Source organism: Phocoena phocoena, chromosome 6 (assembly GCF_963924675.1).
Source record: "Phocoena phocoena chromosome 6, mPhoPho1.1, whole genome shotgun sequence".
NCBI lineage: Eukaryota > Metazoa > Chordata > Mammalia > Artiodactyla > Phocoenidae > Phocoena > Phocoena phocoena.
Genome location: NC_089224.1, coordinates 109,181,630 through 109,201,149, shown reverse-complemented (window position 1 = coordinate 109,201,149; position 19,520 = coordinate 109,181,630). Strand labels below are relative to the sequence as shown.

The 19,520-nt window shown below is 51.1% G+C and overlaps 2 protein-coding genes across 2 annotated transcripts; one reads left to right on the top strand and one right to left on the bottom strand.

Annotated features, from left to right (window-relative positions):
• Positions 1-853: 853 nt before the first annotated feature.
• Positions 854-9,891, top strand: TOR1A (torsin family 1 member A). Its single transcript, XM_065878645.1, has 5 exons — positions 854-1,129; positions 1,777-2,042; positions 4,239-4,414; positions 4,515-4,642; positions 9,294-9,891. Exons 1-5 carry the CDS (start codon positions 949-951, stop codon positions 9,542-9,544), a joined length of 1,002 nt encoding a protein of 333 aa, XP_065734717.1. The 5' UTR covers positions 854-948; the 3' UTR covers positions 9,545-9,891.
• Positions 9,892-14,502: 4,611 nt separating this feature from the next.
• TOR1B (torsin family 1 member B) lies at positions 14,503-19,141 on the bottom strand. Its single transcript, XM_065879962.1, has 5 exons — positions 18,946-19,141; positions 18,067-18,332; positions 16,715-16,890; positions 15,052-15,179; positions 14,503-14,744 (listed from the first exon to the last, which is right to left on the bottom strand). The coding sequence occupies exons 1-5, from the start codon at positions 19,139-19,141 to the stop codon at positions 14,503-14,505; spliced, it is 1,008 nt and encodes a 335-aa protein (XP_065736034.1).
• Positions 19,142-19,520: the final 379 nt, after the last annotated feature.

Below are 19,520 nucleotides of genomic sequence, written 5' to 3'. Positions count from 1 at the left end.
GCCTGTTTTCTCATCTGTAAACTAGATTTTCTTCTCGCTTTTTTTCCCCTTCACTCGAATGAATGCAAGGTCACTGAAGGCAGGAATCACGTGTGCCTCGTTTTCTTCTTGAATCCCCAGGATCGAGTCCATAGGCGATCCTCAAAATTATGAATGAATGAGTGGAAGTATCGTTACCTGGGAGAGACCCGACCAGCACTACCTTATCCAGGTGATGAAGGTCAGCATCAACAGTCATAAATCATGTTGACTGTATGTTCCTTTGATATGAGGTTATAAAAATAGCACTTTATCTCTGTAAAGTATATTCCTCCCCAAAACCCGTAACTCCAGTCTAATCATAAGGAAAGCATCAGACAAATTCCGGTAGTTGGGGATCCTACAGAAGATTTGGCCAGTACTCCCCCCAAACTCTCAAGGTCATCAAAACCCAGGAAAGTTTGAGAAACAGCCACAGCCAAGGGGAGCTAAAGAGACATGACAACTAAATATATTGTGGTATCTTGGATGGGATCCCGGATCACAAATAGGACGTTAGGTAAAACCTAAGGAAATATGAAGAAACTTTAGTTAGTTACAATCTAGCAATATAAGTTCATTAATTTTAACAAATGTAACATACTAATGTAAGATGTTAATAATAGGGGAAACTGTGCGGGCGGAGGTGTGGTAATATGGAACCTCTCTGTACTGTCCTGTCAACTTTTCTATAAATGTAAAACTGTTCCCAAAAAAGTTTTATTAAAAACAAAATTGGCCCCTCCAGCGGCCCCAGCGCCCAAAGCAGGCAAGGGCCGTGCCCCTCACAAAGATGGCGGCCGCCGGCGTCGGAGGAGGTCCGCCCGCTACAAAGATGGCGACCCCGGCGGGAGGGACCGGAAGTGCAGTCTGGCGGTAGCGCCGGTCTGCGGTAGGCGTGAGAGCGCGCGGGACGGCGCGGGTCCGGGCATGAAGCTGGGCCGGGCCGCACTGGGCCTGGTGCTGCTGGCGCCGTTGGCGGTGCGGGCGGTGGAGCCCATCAGCCTGGGACTGGCCCTGGCCGGCGTCCTCACCGGCTACATGTCCTACCCGCGTCTCTACTGCCTGTTCGCCGAGTGCTGCAGCCAGAAGCAGAGCCTCAGCCGGGACGGTAGGATGGGGAAGGGGCTGGGGGCTGGGGGCTGGGGCTGGGGCGGGGGTCAGAGGCTGGGGTCCAGGAGGCCCGGAAGCCCGGGCAGCGCTGAGGCCGGCGGGGGCTGGACCCGGAACCGGAGTGCGGGATGGGGCCTGGCTCCTGGGCCACGGCCACAGGCAGACCGGACTTTGGTCGGAGAGCTGCGGAGGCCAGCTGCTGTTTGGGCACCTGCGCTCAGAAACTGGGAGTGTGGACGATTGGAAACTAACTCCAGAGAGTTTTTCCTCCTTCCTCGCCGGAGACGGGAAGGCTGGTGGGGACTCTTCCGGCGCGGAGCAGTGGGGGCCGAACCGCCGCCCTTTTCCTGCCGGGCGTGGGGTGGGAGGGACCGAGCGGGGATGAGGGGCTCACGCTGGTGTCGGAGGCACTGGAGCCAAGGGTCTCTTCAGGAAGGAGGGCTCGGGAACCGGGCAGGACTAGCAGACAGAGGGCCTGCTGGACCCGCCGGTCACCTGGGCCAAGTGCTTACGTACATCCGCGTCTCACTAGACGCTTGAAGAGCTTAGCGGGCTTTGCTGGCTTTCACATGAGCCTGTAAACTGGGCTGCATTTTGCCACGTGTGTCCCCCTCCACCCCGCCTGACTGGCTTTGTTTTTCCCAGCGCTGCAGAAGGATCTGGACAGCAAGCTCTTTGGACAGCATCTTGCAAAGAAAGTCATCTTAAATGCTGTGTCTGGCTTCATAAGCAACCCGAAGCCCAAGAAACCTCTAACCCTTTCCCTACACGGGTGGACGGGCACCGGCAAAAATTTTGTCAGCAAGATCATCGCAGAGAATATTTACGAGGGTGGTCTGAACAGTGACTACGTCCACCTGTTTGTGGCCACACTGCACTTCCCTCACATCTCCAACATCACCCTGTATAAGGCAAGGGCCAAATTTCGGGATCCTTCCTGATGATGCTGGGTTTGGGGTTTCTTTGTTGGGGAACGGGATTTGGAAATTCCGTGTTGAAATGAGTGAGCCCTGAAAATGCATCAGTTCCCCTTTGAAAAGTGTGGAACTTAACAGAGGGTTGGAGATGCAGGAAGCAATTATACCATCAAAGCTCATGGTGGTTTCTGAAAACAGGCTCAGTGGGATAGCAAGTGGGGTCATAGGATTTGAGAGATGGACATAATCAAATCCAGTTTAAAGATCGTCAAATCCGACATGTTTTATAAAAGAGGAAATGTTTCTAGGGAGGCCTACGTTTGCTTTTACGGTTTAACTCCCTATTTAACAGTCTGGCTTTGTTGGCAGGCACACCTGGATTTGAGCCCTAAGGCTCCTTACAGCTGTGTAATTGTGGGAACGTCACAAGACCTCCCTGAGACTCAGGTTCTTCATCTGTCAAATGGCAGTTGTGAGGATTTCTTGAGCTCTGTGTGTCAAGTATGTAACGTGATGCCTGGCACATAAGCGTTCAAATCAATGTTAACTATTGCCTTTTTTAATCCTCACTTGTGCGAACACATTTTTCCCTTTGGCTTGGGAGAGCATCAGGGTCACCGACTGTCCAGAGTTTCTGGGATGTGGGACTTTCAGTGCTACAACTGAGAAAGTTCCAGGCAAATAGAGATGAGTTAGTCATCCTAGTTAGCATTCTGTCTTCACTGTTTAATAGCTGTGTGACTTTGAGCAAGTCACTTAACCTCTCTACACCTCAGTTTCCTCATCTGTGAAATAGGGAACACAGTAGCAACTACTTTGATGGGTTTTGGAAGGTCACAATAAAACACTGTATGAACAGTGCTTAGAACAGCATCTTACCTGTAGTGAGTGCTCGATACATGTTCTCTGTTGTTGTCTGTAAATGGGAGAAGCAGAATGGGAAGACCTTGGTTGCTGGAGCCTGCCAGACATGAAGAAATCCTTGTTTAAAAGGTGGTTCGCGGGGCTTCCCTGGTGGTGCAGTGGTTGGGAGTCCGCCTGCCGATACGGAGGACATGGGTTCGTGCCCCGGTCTGGGAGGATCCCACATGCCGCAGAGCGGCTGGGCCCGTGAGCCATGGCCGCTGAGCCTGCGTGTCCAGAGCCTGTGCTCCACAATGGGAGAGGCCACAACAGTGAGAGGCCTGTGTACCGCAAGAAAAAAAAAAGGTGGTTCGCTTTGTGGACTTGGGCAAGTCACTTTAGCTCCCCTAAGGTTCTCATTCTGTAAATAGAGGTTAGTCCATACCTGCAGAGCAGAGTTACTGCTTAAGTTAAATATGTACCCATGGGACATTGTAACCGTGGTCCGAGTAGCCAAGCAAAATGTTAAATCATAAGAAGTCAAGTCATTGTAACTTACAGATTTTTCCTCAGAAACAGATAGCTAATTCTTTCTCCTTACATCCAGGAAAGAACTATATAGAACCATAGTTCAAATTTCTGATGTAAAGAGTCCTTTCTCCTTCTTATCTTGATTGTTTAATATAAGAAGTACCTAAATAAGTTCTTAGGGAATGTTCCACTTAAGCAAATTTATTTCAGCAACCTCCAGGCATTGTTCCAGAAACTCAAGAGTGTTACCTCACCGCAGTCATCCCCAAGTGTGTGTGCTCTGGAGTTCTCCTCACTTCCCCCATTGGAAAGTTAGAGCCCCTTCTCCAGGCTGATCTAAGGACTGAATGAGAAAAGAGGTTACTTGGTCTCGGCCTTCTTCCAAGAAGGCTGGTGTACACAGGATACGTATTAACATTGCCATTTTGATGACAGAGGCCCAGCAACTCAGTGACACAGCATCGACGTGACACGTTGCAGGACAAGAATTACAGTCAGAGTGTGGGGCCTTGGAATCAGGCAGGGTGGGATTCAGATCTTAGCTCTGTCTCATACTAATTTTGTAATCTCAGTTGACTATGCTCTCTGTGCTTCAGTTTCCTCATCTGTACAATGGGTGTGATAATGCCCACTATGTGGCGTTATGGTGAGAAACAAAAGAGCTTATATAAAGTTCTCAGCACAGTGGGGAGCACACAGTAAGCAGTCCGTAAATGCAGCCTTTGTAGAGGCATTTGTAGCGTTAATAATGCTCACTCTGGTGGTGTCACTCGCGCTTCTGAGCATCTGTATCGGCTCTTCCCCCTTGTCACTCAGGATCAGTTACAGTCGTGGATTCGCGGCAACGTGAGTGCCTGTGCGAGGTCCATCTTCATATTTGATGAGATGGACAAGATGCATGCTGGCCTCATAGATGCCATCAAGCCTTACCTAGACTATTATGACAACTTGGATGGGGTCTCCTATCAGAAAGCCGTCTTCATATTTCTCAGGTAAAGTCGGGGCTGGGACATGGTTTGAAGAGCTCTGAGCCTCAGCCTGGGGGCTTCGGGGAAAAAACACCAGTCCTTATTCACTAGAATTCTTTTGCAGCAATGCTGGAGCAGAAAGGATCACAGACGTGGCTTTAGATTTCTGGAGAAGTGGAAAGCAGAGGGAAGAAATCAAGCTCAGAGACATGGAGCATGCCTTGTCTGTGTCGGCCTTCAATAACAAGAACAGTAAGTGGGGGGACTTCCCTGGTGGTCCAGTGGTTAAGACTCCGTACTTCCAATGCAGAGGCCGTGGGTTCGATCCCTGGTTGGGGAACTAAGACCCCACATGCAGTGCAGTGTGGCCAAAAAAAAAAAAAAACAACAGTAAGCGAGGCCATCCATTCCCAGCACAACATCCCCCTACTTCATGATCCCGCGCCCCTAAGTTTTAAATTGATGACCTCACCATCACCTGGGGGCTGGTTAGAAATACCAATTCTCAGTCCTTTCCCCAGGCCTACTGAGCCCAACTTCCTGAGGGAATCTGTGTTAACAAACTCCAAGTGACTTTTACACATACACAAGTTTGGGAGATGCTGTTTTAAAGAAATAGGGACATTGTTGATCATCAAGATCTTGAAAATTCGTTTCCTGGTTTTTTCAGCCAAATCATTTTCCCTTGTAAAAGCGGGTGGTGGAACAAGGAAGGCTGCTGGGGAGCCTCTGATGGAGGAGATGGGCCCGTTAGGTCCCTTTCTTTCTGCACATTAACCTAGAACCCTGAGGGTCTGTGCCCGAGAGTGACAGCCAGGCAGTGGTTGGGCCCCTGTTCTGTACTGTGCACTGTGTGAAACTCTCTACCTGCCTGTTTCCTTTAATCTCCATAATATCCTCCTGGGGTAAAAACTATTATTGTCCTCATTTTATAGATGAGGAAACTGAGGCTCAGAGAGAGGGAGCCCCTTGCCCAAGGACACACAGCCTATTAGGTGTCTCTATTCCAGAGCGTGAGCTTTTACTACCAAGCTCATTGCTTTGCCAGTGACCTGACACATTCCCTTTTGGCCTTGAACCCTTGGATGTGGAAAGACAGCATGTTGGAGGCTCACTCACTGGGTCAGATCCGTGAGCCCTGTGGGTCGATTGCTACCATTTGCTCAGGTTCGTTCCTGAAATTGTAAATCAGAAGGTCTCCTCTGAAACAGACTCGCCGAGAAATTCATAGCACTTCAGAGTTACATGAACAGTAATGGGGTATTTTATGTCAATTCATGCAAGTGGAATGTTAACGGTGAAAGACAAAATATTTTGTAGTATGTCGAGTAGGTTCTTGGCATGCCAGAAGTATGAACACATGCAGTAGAAGTCTCAGCCCCGGAATACCACAGCAAGTGGCTCTGGCCTAGAACCCACGCTGCAGGTTCCAGAGGGTTCCAGAGGATGAGCTTCGGATCTGGGCAGGCCTGGCACAGCCACGTCCTGACTCCGGCCTTAGGCAGGTGGCTGAACTCTTTCATTCTTTCACTCAACGTATTTGTTGAGCGCCTACTAGGTGTCAGGCACTGGTCCAAGAACTGGGGACACAGCAGTGAGCCAAAACAGAAATCCTTACTCTCTATCCTAATGATAACAAGTGAGGAAACGTGTCAGATGCTGGGACCCACGTCTACGTAGAGGTAGAGATTTATCTTCCCCTTTTCCCACAATAGGGAAAAAGTAAACCAATAAATAGGGGTTGGGGGGTGTGGGACGGGGGTGAGCTGCAGTTTTATTTATTTTTAAATGTTTTAAATTAATTAATCTTTGGCTGCGTTGGGTCCTCGTTGCTATGCGCAGGCTTTCTCTAGTTGCGGTGAGCGGGGGCTACTCTTCGTTGTGGTGCACGGGCTTCTCACTGCGGTGGCTTCTCTTGTTGCAGAGCAGAGGCTCTAGGCGCATGGGCTTCAGTAAGTTGTGGCGTGTGGGCTTCAGTAGTTGCGGCTCGCGGGCTCTAGAGCACAGGCTCAGTAGTTGTAGCGCATGGGCTTAGTGGCTCTGCGGCACGTGGGATCTTCCCAGACCAGGGGTCGAACCTGTGTCCCCTGCACTGGCAGGCGGATTCTTAACCACTGCGCCACCACGGAAGTCCCTGCAGTTTTAAATACAGTGGTCAGGGAAGGCTTACTGTGAGGGTGACATCTGGGCTGACCTGAGGAGTGAGGGAGCCATGTGGACATGGGAGGGAAAAGCATTCCATGGGAGGGAACAGCACACATGAGAGCCCTGAGGCAGGAGTGTGCCTGGGCCAGGATGAACGCAGGGGACAGGAAGTCAGATGAGAGGTGGAGCTTGGGGTGGGGTGCAGATTGTGGAAGGCCTGGGGAACCACAGGAGGGCCTTGGGCTTGGCTCCAAGTGGAAGACGGAGCCCCTGGAGGGTTTTGAGCAGACAGTTCCCTGACTGGACCTAGTTTTAACAGGACCACCTGGCTGCCGGGTGGAGAACAGACTGAAGGCAGCAGGGACGGGGAGGCCAGCAAGGAGTGGCTGCAACAACCTGGGGGGGAGATGCTGGCGGCTCAGCCCAGCGTGGCAGCCGTGGGGGAGGTGGGACAGGGTCTGACTGGGATGTATTTTGAAGATGGAAACAATAAGATTTCCTAAGGGACTGTGTGTGGGAATGAGAGAGACGAATCGAGAATCTGGCCGGAGCACTTGGCAGGATGGCACTGCCGTTTAGGGGACGGCCTGCAGGAGGAGGAGGTTTGCAGAGAGGGTGGGAGATGAAGAGGGGCGCGTCCGGCAAAGGATGACTCGTCTGAAGGCAGAGATGCAGAGCAGGCGGCTGAGTTCCAGCGCAGTTCCGGGGCGGGGGGTCAGGCTGAGGATGCAGACGGCGGAGTGGTCGGTCGCTGGTCGGTCGGTGGTTTGTAAAGTCACTCGGTCCACCTGAGCACCCTTCAGGGCCTCTGTGTGGCGTGTCCTTGTCGTCCTGACTCCCTGGCCGATGAGCTTTCTGCTCTCCTTGCCTGATGGCCCCAGCTCAGAGCTCACAGGCCCCGGCACTACCCGGGATCGTCTGTTTACTGGGTGGCCAGTCCACGTCTGCTCCCTCCCCTGCCTCGGGCCTCCGGCGCACCCGGCACAGGGCAGGCCTGCCGGAAACGAGCCGGCCAGGGCTGTCCGGCTCGCCGCTGCTCCGCTGCGGCTTGGCGCTCCGTGTGCGGCTTTCCCACAGCCGCAGACGCCACCACCTCCAGGCAGTCAGATGTTTATTGAGCACCAGCTGTGTGCAAAGCACCGTTGGGCAAGAAAAGAATGAACCCCAGATGTGATTGACGGTAAGAAAAGTATATTCGGTCTTCATCCGCGTTTTCTGGCACAGAGCTCCTAACACCCTTGGAGTTTCACAGTGATGAGAGCCATAATGGTGTCTTTGCTGTTCCTAACAAACCCCTTTCAACCACATCAGAATTTGTGTTAATGAGGTGACTTTTGGAAAATACCAGGGTTGGGGGGTGGCTTCCAGGGGAACCAACCCTTGATTGGAGGGTTGGAACTTTCAGTCTCCAGCCCTTGAAGCCCTCCCAGGAGGGAAGAGGGGCTGAAGGTTGAATCAGTCGCCAATGGCCAGTGATTTAATCAACTGTGCCTATGTAAAGCATTTTCCAGAAAACCCCTAAAGGACAGGGTTTGGAGAGCTTCCAGGTTGGTGAGCACGTGGAGAGCTGGGGCGAGTGATGTGCTCAGAGGTCATGGATGGGTCACGCCCCTTCCCACATACTTTGCCCTGTGCATCTCTTCCAGTTGGCTGTTTCTGAGTTATATCCTTTTATAATCAACCGGTAAGCTAGTAAGAAAATGTTTCTCTGAGTTTCTGTGAGCTGCTCTAGCAAATTAATTGAACCCAAGGAGGGGGTCATTGGAACCTCAGAAGCACGGGTGACAACCCGAACTTCTGGTTGGTGGCTGAAGGAGGGGACGGTCTTGTGGGGCTGCGTCCTTAACCTGTGGGATCTGACGGAGTCTCCAGGTAGAGAGTGTCAGAATTGAGCTGAAAGCAGGTGGGCTCAGAGAACCGCTTGGTGGTGTGGGGGAAAAATACAGGATGGACTTGGTGTCAGAGGCAGACCAGGGTTAAGGCACAGAGGTGAAGCGGCAAGGCGGAAGGGAAACCGTCCTCATGAAGAAACGCCGAGTGTGGTCCAATGGGTGCTGCGTCATCTCCGAAGGGGAAGTGGGAGGGTCAAGAGGCCGGGAATCTCAGAGGACCCGAGACTGGGCAGAGGCAGGCCTCATCCAGGGAAAGTGCGAGCCCTGTGGCCGTCACAGAGCACTGTCTTCACACATTACTGAGGATTCTAGCTTTTGGTCCCGCAGACGCTCTGGAGGGTTGGGACATGCCGGCAGCCGCAGTGGGTCTCTACCCTGTTGCCAATCCCAGCCGCCGGAACCCCAGCCAGTCGCAACTTTCCAAGATTCCGGAGTGCTGGTCCTTCCCTGGGGACTCTTCTTCTCACCTTTCACTTTCTGTGAACCTGCTCCCTTTCCTACTCGGCCTGCCTGCTTGCTTGTTCCGGAGTGGGTGGTGAGCCCCTTTCCCACTTCAGATCCTTTATTTTTTTTCATATCTAAAAATTTTAATAAATGCATAGGAAGGGTACCCGCCTGAGATCTTAGCGGTCACATCTCGAGAGGCCTCCCTGCCCACTGCGGCATCACCCTGCCCTTGGCTCTCACAGGAGCGTCACCCCTCGCGGTTGCCCTGGGTGAGCTCACTGGCTAGTCTGCTCGTTAGGCCGTGAGCCCCACGAGGGCAGGTGCGGGGCTCCACTCATGGCTGACACCCAGCAGATGTGTGTGGACAGGTGGACAGGTGGGCGGACAATGGATGAACAGCACCTTTTTCTTTTCCCCAGGTGGCTTCTGGCACAGCAGCTTAATTGACCGAAATCTCATTGATTATTTTGTTCCCTTCCTCCCCCTGGAATATAAACACCTAAAAATGTGCATCCGAGTCGAAATGCAGTCCCGAGGCTACAAAGTTGACGAGGACATTGTAAGCAGAGTGGCCGAGGAGATGACATTTTTCCCCAAAGAGGAGAGAGTTTTCTCTGACAAAGGCTGCAAAACTGTGTTCACCAAGTTAGATTATTACTACGATGACTGATGGCACCAGAGATGTCGCTTCCCGCATCCCCGCTCTGGTCCCGGAAGAGGAGTAAAATGAATTATTCTGGTGTGACAGGACAGGCATTTTCCTGGGCGTTATTTTCATCGGGCAGGGCCTGCGGGCCGTCGGTGACGCATCACAGGTGGAAACAGCCCCAGAGCCTGCAGAAGCGGGAGCAGCCAGCCCCCAGCCCACCTGTGCCAGGCCTCATGGTTTTGTAAAAAAATCATGTTTTAATTTCAGGTGTTTCTGTTTCAAGGAAGGATGAATCCGTTTTACTGAAAATGTGATAATTTTATTTAAAATGGTTTTTAACATTATGAAGAAACTTTTCAGACTCTTAAGTTGTTGGCTTTGTGTGTGTTTTTAAGTTCCTGTCATTACAACATACACTGTGATGTCTTTACTTCTAAAAAGCCTGAGTCCTCGGCCTGTCTTCTGTAGGATGGTGTCACTGTACTGGGGACGGAGGCTCTAGCAGCGAGCCGATCTGTCCCAGGATGACCATCGCAAGGGCAGTAAGTGTTTATAGAAGGACAGGTGTGTAAGGGGACACACTCAGGCCCATCACAGACAAGGCCTAAATGTCCTCCCCAAGAATTTTCATCACAGTAGCATTGTGAACTGTGGGAATGATCTTAGTAACGTCGTGAACAATTTGTTAGAAACAGAATTTCCTCGAAAGAAAAGCATCTGCAGCTTGTCACTGGCCGGTCAGTCAGCTTTGCAAAGGCCCTTCTCTGCTTTCCATTCCTAAATGAGCCACACGCTCTGTACCAGGTTTTGCCATATTTTCTTAAAGCCTTCCTCACTGATTACTAATTGTCATTGTTTCTTCAGAACTCCCCAAACCTCGAGGAAAGCTCAGCTGCCCCCCAGGATGCTGAGAACAGTGTTTTTATTTATTAATGCAAACAGCTACCACTTTACAATAAAATTGTGTATGATTTGTGAATACATTTTTTTTTAATTTAAAAAAAATTTTTTCTGGCCACATTGGGTCTTCGTTGCTGTGTGCAGGCTTTCTCTAGTTGCAGCGAGCGGGGGCTACTCGTCGTTGCGGTGTGCAGGCTTCTCATTGTGGTGGGTTCTCTTTGTTGTGAAGCACGGGCTCTAGGCACGTGGGCTTCAGTAGTTGTGGCACTCGGGCTCCGAAGTTGTGGCTCGCAGGCTCTAGAGCGCAGGCTCAGTAGTTGTGGCACACGGGCTTAGTTGCTTTGCAACATGTGGGATCTTCCCGGACCAGGGCTCGAGCCTGCGTCCCCTGTGTTGGTAGGCAGATTCTTTTTTTTTTTTTTTTAATATTTATTTATTTATTCATTTATTTATTTTTAAACATTCATGTGACTTGCTTTTGTTTTTAATTAAAAATTTTTTTTAATTTTATACTTTTGGCTGCATTGGGTCTTCATTGCAGTGCGTGGGCTTCTCATTGCGGTGGCTTTTCTTGTTGTGGGACACAGACTCTAGGCGTGCAGGCTTCAGTAGTTGTGGCACGCAGGCTCAGTAGTTGTGGCTCGCAGGCTCTAGAGCACAGGCTCAGTAGCTGTGGCGTATGGGCTTAGTTGCTCCGTAGCATGTGGGATCTTCCCGGACCAGGGCTCAAACCCGTGTCCCCTGCGTTGGCAGGCGGAGTCTCAACCACTGCGCCACCAGGGCAGTCCCTAAGCTGTGAATTTAGACCTAACTGCAGTCCAGGCTGGAATGGAGGGGAGTGTGACATGGGCTCCGAGGACCTTGGCAGCTCCGGCTCCTTGCTCAGCTGCCCGTGGGGTCACACTCCGTCAAGGGGGGCCCTGGAGCTCCCGACACTCAGCTGTGGAGTTCATTCACGTCTACAGACATACCTCCCGCTGAGAAGCCGGGCAGGAGTACAGAGCAGTGTCGGAACGTAAACACGCCTTGTTTTGTGCAACACACCTATGTGCCTACGAGGGCTGCTGTGGGATATGAGCGTCTGCACAGTGCTTGCAGGGGCAGTTGTTAGCAGGCACAGAAGACGGGTTGGACCCCTCTGCCTCATGGCTACCCGCCCGCCCAGGCCCCCTAAGGCAGCACTGAACGTAGGAAGGTGCTTGATGTTGACCTGAAGCCGGCCTGTTGTCACGGCCCGGGATTAGGGCTAACCATTCATCTGAAAATGGGAGTCCCTAATTAGGGAACACAGGGGTCCCCTGACGCCCCTTGGAAAGTTCAGTCTTTGAGATGAGGCAGCATGGGGTGAAGCAGAAGAGACATTAGCCTGAGACCCAGACGGAGAAGGGCAGCCTCACGGGATGAACACCTCCAACTGGGAAATTATAGGAGTGGGTGACGTGATGGAGAAGAGGGTCTCAGCTTTCTAGAAAGGGCTCCATCCTCAGTCCTGGGAAGAGAAATCACTGTCAAAAATAAGAGCCCAGGTTAAGGGATTAAGCTGAAATCTGGTTAACATAACAAGGGTTTCATTATTTACCGCTTCAGGGCAGGCAAGACCAGGCAAGTAGGTTTCCTGGTCTGAGCTCGGCCTTGCTCAGGTTCAGAATGGCAGCCGTGAGTCACGTTTGAGTGCCTCGGTTTCCTTCCTATGTTAATTTTAGAAGAATATATTTGTTAGGAAGACGACCAGCTCTTTCTGATGATATTTTCATCCATGAAAATTCGATGGAGTAGAACCCATCATCTAATCCAATTTAACTTTGTATTTGTTTGGGGATAACAGCCTTTAAGTTAAATTTTTTTTTAAGGTCTAATACTTTTTTTTTTTTTTAATTTATTTTATTTATTTTTGGCTGCATCGGGTCTTTAGTTCCAGCGTGCGGGCTTCTCTTTGATTGTGGCACGTGGGCTTAGTTGTCCTGCGGCACGTGGGATCTTAGTTCCCCAACTAAGGATCAAACCCACGTCCCCTGCACTAGAAGGCAGATTCTCCACCACTGGACCACCAGGGAAGTTCCTAGGTAAATACTGATTCTTTATGAGGTAAAGAATGCCAACCAGCGTGTCCCAGGTACGGTGAGCCTAAAGACACCTGAGTTATCGAAGAGCCTTTATTCTAAGCTCAAACTTTTCAGAGCTACCAAATAAACCAGAAAAAAATTCTGCAAGTGGCATCTCATGTGATAAAATTTAGGCTTTATTATTTGCCATTCAGTAGGTCAATTTAAGTTCGTCTACATCTTACGTGGGGTCGGGAGACTGGGCCATGAGCAACTGTGGCCTTTTCAAGTTACAAATCAGTAACAGCAGTCCAAAGGTAACCAACATGTGTTGAGTTTATTGCATCATAACAAAAAATCTTATCTCCTCCTGACCAGACACCCAAAAGGTGACAAAAGAAACATAACTTAGCTCCAACTTGAGAACATGTACTAAAAATTTTAAGCCTCACCTTGGCTTTTTTTTTTTTTTTTTTTTTTTTGGTGGTACGCGGGCCTCTCACCATTGTGGCCTCTCCCGCTGCGGAGCACAGGCTCCGGACGCGCAGTCTCAGCGGCCGTGGCTCACGGGCCCAGCCGCTCCGCGGCATGTGGGATCCTCCCGGACCAGGGCACGAACCCGTGTCCCCTGCGTCGGCAGGCGGACTCTCAACCACCGTGCCACCAGGGAAGCCCCACCTTGGCATTTTTTAAAGACTAAGTGTGATCCTCTATAAGGCATTGCCATATGGGAGGAACATTCATTCTGCCATGTCTTATATAGAAAAAAGCTGCATGTTCTCATTACATGTCTGCAGCTGCATTGCAACTACAAGATAAAACGATTCACACTGGCTGGAGTGGAAGTCGTATTTCCCAGTGGCCAGGGCAGCCCAGCCTGACACTGCCATACAGGGTATCATTCTCAGATGACACCAGGATCAGGCGCAACCTTACGAGTATCTGATAAAGGAATAGGCAATTATTCCTTCCCGTGTTTTAAAATGAGCCATGTCCCATATTTCTATTATCTAAGATTCAGAAATAAGAACATTATAAAAAATATACATATCCTTGAAAACTCGAGCACTTCCGGTGTCCAATACTTCCACTTCGGCAACGAGAACCTGCAAGCTGACCATTCAGTCGGCACGCGTCATCCATGGAGAATGACTCTGTCCTACGGATTTCAAATGGTTCTGTGCAGTCCAGTGAGAGACTGACCCACGTGTAAACTGTAACAGACAAACATCTCACCGTGGGAACCGAGGACTCAAAGCCAACAGTTGCGTTCTGATCGGGACATCTAGCCGGGGCTGAAGGTAAGGAGTAGAGGTGATACAAGGAAGGCTGCGATAAGTACCAAGTGAGAGTTGGGAGAAGGAATTCCATGACCAGGGCTGTCAGCAGCAAAGCCACGGACACACGAGAGGTCCTGCCCGTCCCGCCTGGCTGCAGGGCCCTGGCGTGGAGCCCCCATGCCACACACAGGCAGTTCCCCCAGCTGCGTGCTCGGCCTGTGGGCCCAGGTCCTCCCACACGACACTGTGCCTGAGGGTGCCACCGATTTTACCTGAAAATACTTCAAGCCGGTGAACGCGCTCTGTAAAGAAAAAGAACTAGAGCAGAAGCATGTTTCTGGCAGGTGAAGACCCAGTGCTCCCCGGACTGCAGCGGGGCCCTCGAACTCCTTCAGTTCAGCTTCTGAGGTGTGGGTACCGTTGGGTCGGAAAGAGTCCTTGGTCTCACTCACACAGCTGTTTTCAAGGCACTCCTGTTATTCTGTCAAGGTCAGTTAAGTGGTAGTGGCAGGGGAGGGGAGGGACTTCAAAAGTTCATCTTCAACCACAATGAACAGCTGGGTTGCTGTGCTGTTGCAAAATGACAAGTACCCTTAACAGATGAGCATTTCAAAAACCAACCCTTAGAACCTTCCAGATCCCGCAAGTCCACAGGTGCAAATGTGCAAACCCTGAAGAGGTCTTCAAAGTGCTTGGAAAGGCCAGGCCCCGAGTTCCCTGGGCTCCCAGCCGCGTCTCACCCCATCTGGATAAGCATTCAGTGAAAATCCAGCCGTGACTGCACAGTCTTGCAGCCTTTGTCTGAGTAGATTTTCTCGTCTTTAGGGAAAAACGTCATTTCCTCTGCCACTCTGGTGACGACATCTTCGTCGATGGCAGAGCCGCGGGCCTTCATTTCTGCCCGCACGCACATCTTCACATGGCTATACTCCAGGGGCAGGAAGGGGATGAAGTAGTCGATGAGGTTTCTGTCTATCAGTCCGCTGTGCCACAGGCCACCTGGGAAACAAGGCACAGCTGGGTCTCTCGCCCGTTACTGTCCCTGTCACCCGGCCAACCTCGCTGCTCTAACAGGGCCCAGCACATTCTTCACGTCTGTGGCCCTCAAGATTCTCTTTTGGTCAAGCCTCATGTAAGGATCGGTTGGCTACCCCTGCTAACTAGCTTGTAGAATAGAATGCCCTCCGAAAAAGTCCCTACTTCAACCAAGGCGCGGAGGCGAGCGGATTCTGTGGGTTCGCGAAAGGCTTAGAGAGAGACACGGTGACTGCGGGCAGGGTGAGGGCTCCTCGCCAGGGGCACTCACTGTGTTTGTTATTGAAGACTCCGACAGACAGCGCGGGCTCCAGGTCCTTCAGCTGGATGCCTTCCCTCCTTCTCCCTGCCCGCCAGAAGTCAAGGGCCGTCTTAGTTATGAGGTCCCCGCCTGCATTGCTGAGTTTGCCAAAGAAACGAAGATTAAAGTCACACGTTAAGACTTCTCTGTCTATGACATATACACACGACTATACATAAAATAGATAACTAATAAGAACATACTGTATGGCACAGGGAACTCCACTCAATACTCTGTAATGACCTATATGGGAAAAGAATCTAAAAAAGAGGAGATATATGTATACGTAAAACTGATTCACTTTGCTGTACAGCAGAAACACAACATTGTAAATCAACTATACTCCAATAAAAATTAATTAAAAATAAAGACTTCTCTCTCTAATCAGGAAACGTACCTGCTCTAAGTTTATTCTTTTTTTTTTGTTTCTATGCAGCTTTTTTTTTTTTAAATGTGGACCATTTTTAAAGTCTTTATTGAATTTGTTACAATACTGCTTCTGTTTTCTTATGTTTTGGTTTGTTGGCCGCGAGGCATGTGGGATCTTAGCTCTCCAATCAGGGATCGAACCCGCACCCCGTGCAGTGGAAGGCGAAGTCTTAACCACTGGACCGCCAGGGAGGTCCCTATACAGCTTGTTTCAAAGTCAAATATAGGGCTTCCCTGGTGGTGCAGTGGTTGAGAGTCCGCCTGCCAACGCAGGGGATGTGGGTTCGTGCCCCGGTCCGGGAAGATCCCACATGCCGCGGAGCGGCTGGGCCCCTGAGCCATGACCGCGGAGCCTGCGCGTCCAGAGCCTGTGCTCCGCAACGGGAGAGACCACAACAGTGAGAGGCCCGCGTACCGCAAAAAAAAAAAAAAGTCAACTATATAAGCCAGTCTATATGTATTAAAGGGTTGTAATGATTTCTTACAAATGTCACACATCATCAGAAAACACTATGAGTTTTCTAATATGGAATCAGATTGTGATATTTCTCTAAGGTTTATTCTCAACCAAGGAATATTTACTAAGTGCTACTAGACAAAAAAAAATAGCACCTGCCCTCAGGAACTGAAAATCTTTTTCAGAACTTGTTGTGTCATGCTACAGCTTTTTTTTTTTTTAATATATATTTATTTTTGGTTGCGTTGGGTTTTTGTTGCTGTGCGTGGGCTTCTCATTGCGGTGGCTTCTCTTGTTGCGGAGCATGGGCTCTAGGCGCGTGGGCTTCAGAAGCTGTGGCTCGAAGGCGCTAGGGCACAGGCTCAGTAGCTGTGGCGCACGGGCTTAGTTGCTCCGTGGCATGTGGGATCTTCCCGGACCAGGGCTCGAACCCGTGTCTCCTGCATTGGCAGGCGGGTTCTTAACCACTGCGCCACGAGGGAAGCCCGCTACAACTTTTTATAACCCTCAGAGGCAACATGTGCAAGTAATGAAATTACCTGTTATCTACTATTTCCTTCATTCGTTTCCCCCCTCCCCTGCCCTGTGCCGTGCTGACACTAGCAACCCCAAAGTAAAAGCAGTCCGTAAGTCACTTTTGCCAGGCTGGCACTTTTGTCCCTGGGACCTGCTGAGGTTGCCGGGACCTCCTTCTAGCCCTGGCAGAATGAAGGGCTGTGTGCCCTCGGAGAAACACCTCCCACTGACCTGAGGAAGATGAAGATGGCCTTCCGGTAAGACACACCATCAATCTGCTCGTAGTAATCTAGGAATGGCTTGATTGCATCAATGACCCCCGGGTGCAGTTTATCCATCTCGTCAAATATGAACACGGAGCTCGCACATGCACTCACGTTACCCCGAATCCACCTCTGTAACTGGTCCTAGACCAACCATAAGAGAAGAAATAGGATGCAGGGACTCAAAAGCTATGTCCAGGGGAGCAGAAGCGCTCCACTGTTCCTCATACTCAGGAAGGTGAAAAATCAGAGCTCTCTGGGGTTTAACAAAGAAAAATCGCACCCTAGCCTCCACTCACTGTCTGAGAGCTTTTCCAAAACTTCATCTATAAGAAGTGGAAACTGGCAGAGAGATAGGTGCTAGAATGCAAATAAGTGTTTTCCTAACTCAAATGACGTGCCAAATGTGACTTTTTAACGGTATCGGGGTCTAAGATACGTGAATATTGATCATTTCACTGTTAACCAACCCGTAATTTTCATCTCCCTGTGGCTGGGAATCTCACGTTAATTTTACCAGACATACTGAGGAATAAGAAACTAGGCTAAGACCGGCACAGCATCCCGAGACCAGTGCCTTTTACTGGTGCAGTGAACAAAGGTGCTGACCTAGATGACATTTCACGAAAAGCGTTTGTTCCTGTATTTCTAGGGATTTATGACAGAATTTGGTAAATAAGAAAATCATTCTCTCTTTTTGGTAGTCTTCCCTGTCTTACAGTTTATGGGGCAAATATCCACTTTCACTTCCTTGTTCAGTTTCTGTTCCTTATTTCAGTCCTCACCTAACAGTAGGAACGCGAACTTTCACAAGGACGTCCATTTAAATGGGAGCCTTACAGGACCACTTAACGTAGCAACGCCAAGAATGTGGGCCAAGCTGAAGCTGCATCACAGAAAGCCTTAAATGAAGTCGTGTCCAAGCAAATCGTGTGACCTGCTCCGCTTAACCAAGGGCTGTGATGGGGATACTGAACATACTCACTGCGCAACACAGCTACCCTGCGGACTGCGGGTCAGGAGATTTGGGTCCCAGTTTCTGATTTGCACGAAAATTCTAAGGAGCGAGTCGCCTTGCCGCTCTTGCCTCCATCTTTTAATGGAAATAACATCACCTACCCAGCTGTATTATTTTGGAATCAGCGAGAAAAAAAAGTTGCAGGAGAGTTCTGCAAATGGCAAAGGGTTGCCAGGGTGGGGGAAGTGTGCAGGGGCCTGGGGCTACTGGAGTGCAAAGGAAAGAAGCAGAGGCCGGAGTCAGGGAGCAGGTCGCCCTGACGGGTCCGAGAGGCCAGGGGATGGGATAACAGAATTCCTTGCCTGGTACAGTTTTATGTGCTGCTCGTGAGGGAAGTGCAGGGTCGACACAAACAGGTGGACAAAGTTGCTCTTGAGACCTTTTGGGTGAAGGTTTTCAGCCGCAATTTGGCTGACAAGATTCTTGCCCGTGCCGGCCCAGCCGTGTAAGGAAAGAGTCAGTGGTTTCTTGGGATTCTTGTTGTTCTTGAAGCCAGTCAGCGCCTTGAGAATCACCTCAGTGGCCAGATGCTGCCCAAAGAGCTTCTCCTCCAAATTCAGCTTGAGGGCTGCAGAAGCCAGCCCGGGAACAAGAGAGAAAAATACACATTAAACGTGCACCAGAAAAGCAGCGCTCTCCCCAGCTGGCCAAAGCGAGAGGCACAGGTTAGCAAGCGGTCCAGCAGGGTCTCTGCCAAACCCCAGGGTTAGCGCTGAGGCAGAACCACACGGGCTGCAGTCACACGACGCCACTTCCAAGGAAATGGACTAGAAAAGGAAACTAAATGTGTTCGTTCATCCAAGGATTGGCCCTCTCTTCACTCAGATGCTTGCTATTTCCCCAGCCACCCCTTCCGGCTTGTAAGAAAACCGAGGGCCAAATGTGGGCTTTCTGGGCAGACGCTGCACATCTGAAAACTACTTAACAGGGGCGACATGGCGCCGAAGGGCTGCTGCTTTCGGTTTCTTCTTACTGTCATCCCAAGGAATCCAAGCTTTTAGAAAGGAACTTGGGCAGAGCCCCACGATCCGGAGAATCTGTCTCCGAAGACACGGCTTCCGAGGCTGGAGTCCGGGCCGAGACCCCACCCCTCCTCCTTCCCACCCCACCTCAGGGTAAGCGCGGGGTGCCGGGGGCTGACCCCGCGCCCCTCGAGCCCCTCCGGGGCAGACCCGCCATACCCGACGCGTTGAGCGGCTGCTCTCGGCAGCACTCGGCGAAGCGGCAGTACAGGTCCCTGTACGACAGGTAGCCGGTGAGGGCCGACGCGGCCCCGACGGCGATGCCCAAGCTGATAGGCTCGAACGCCGCCGCCACGTGTGCCGCCAGCAGCAGCCGCAGCGCCGCGGCGACCCAGAACAGCCCAGCCGGATGCATCGCCCAGCTCGCGGCCAGCCACAGACGCTGCTAGGGCCGCCCGGGCGGCCGAGCTTGAGGACGGACTTCCGATCCATGCGTCACCTCCGCCCGCAGCCCCCCACCCCCCACCGTGGGAAGGCCTTGTTGGCGAGGGGCGTGGCTCTGCGCCACCATCTTTGTGAGAGCCACGCAAAGGGGCAGTGACGCTCAGCTTCAGGTGAAACGCACGGCTACCTTTGACGGTTTCTTTTTCTTAAGAGCTTCTCAGATCCTTCACACTTTGCTTTGTCATCCCTCCCTTCACTTCCCCGGGAGCTATCGTGAGCGTTTCTCAAGTCTCCCCACCCTGCCTGCCTTCCTGAAACAGTTGCAGGGTGCCCTGGGCGCCTGGCCCCAG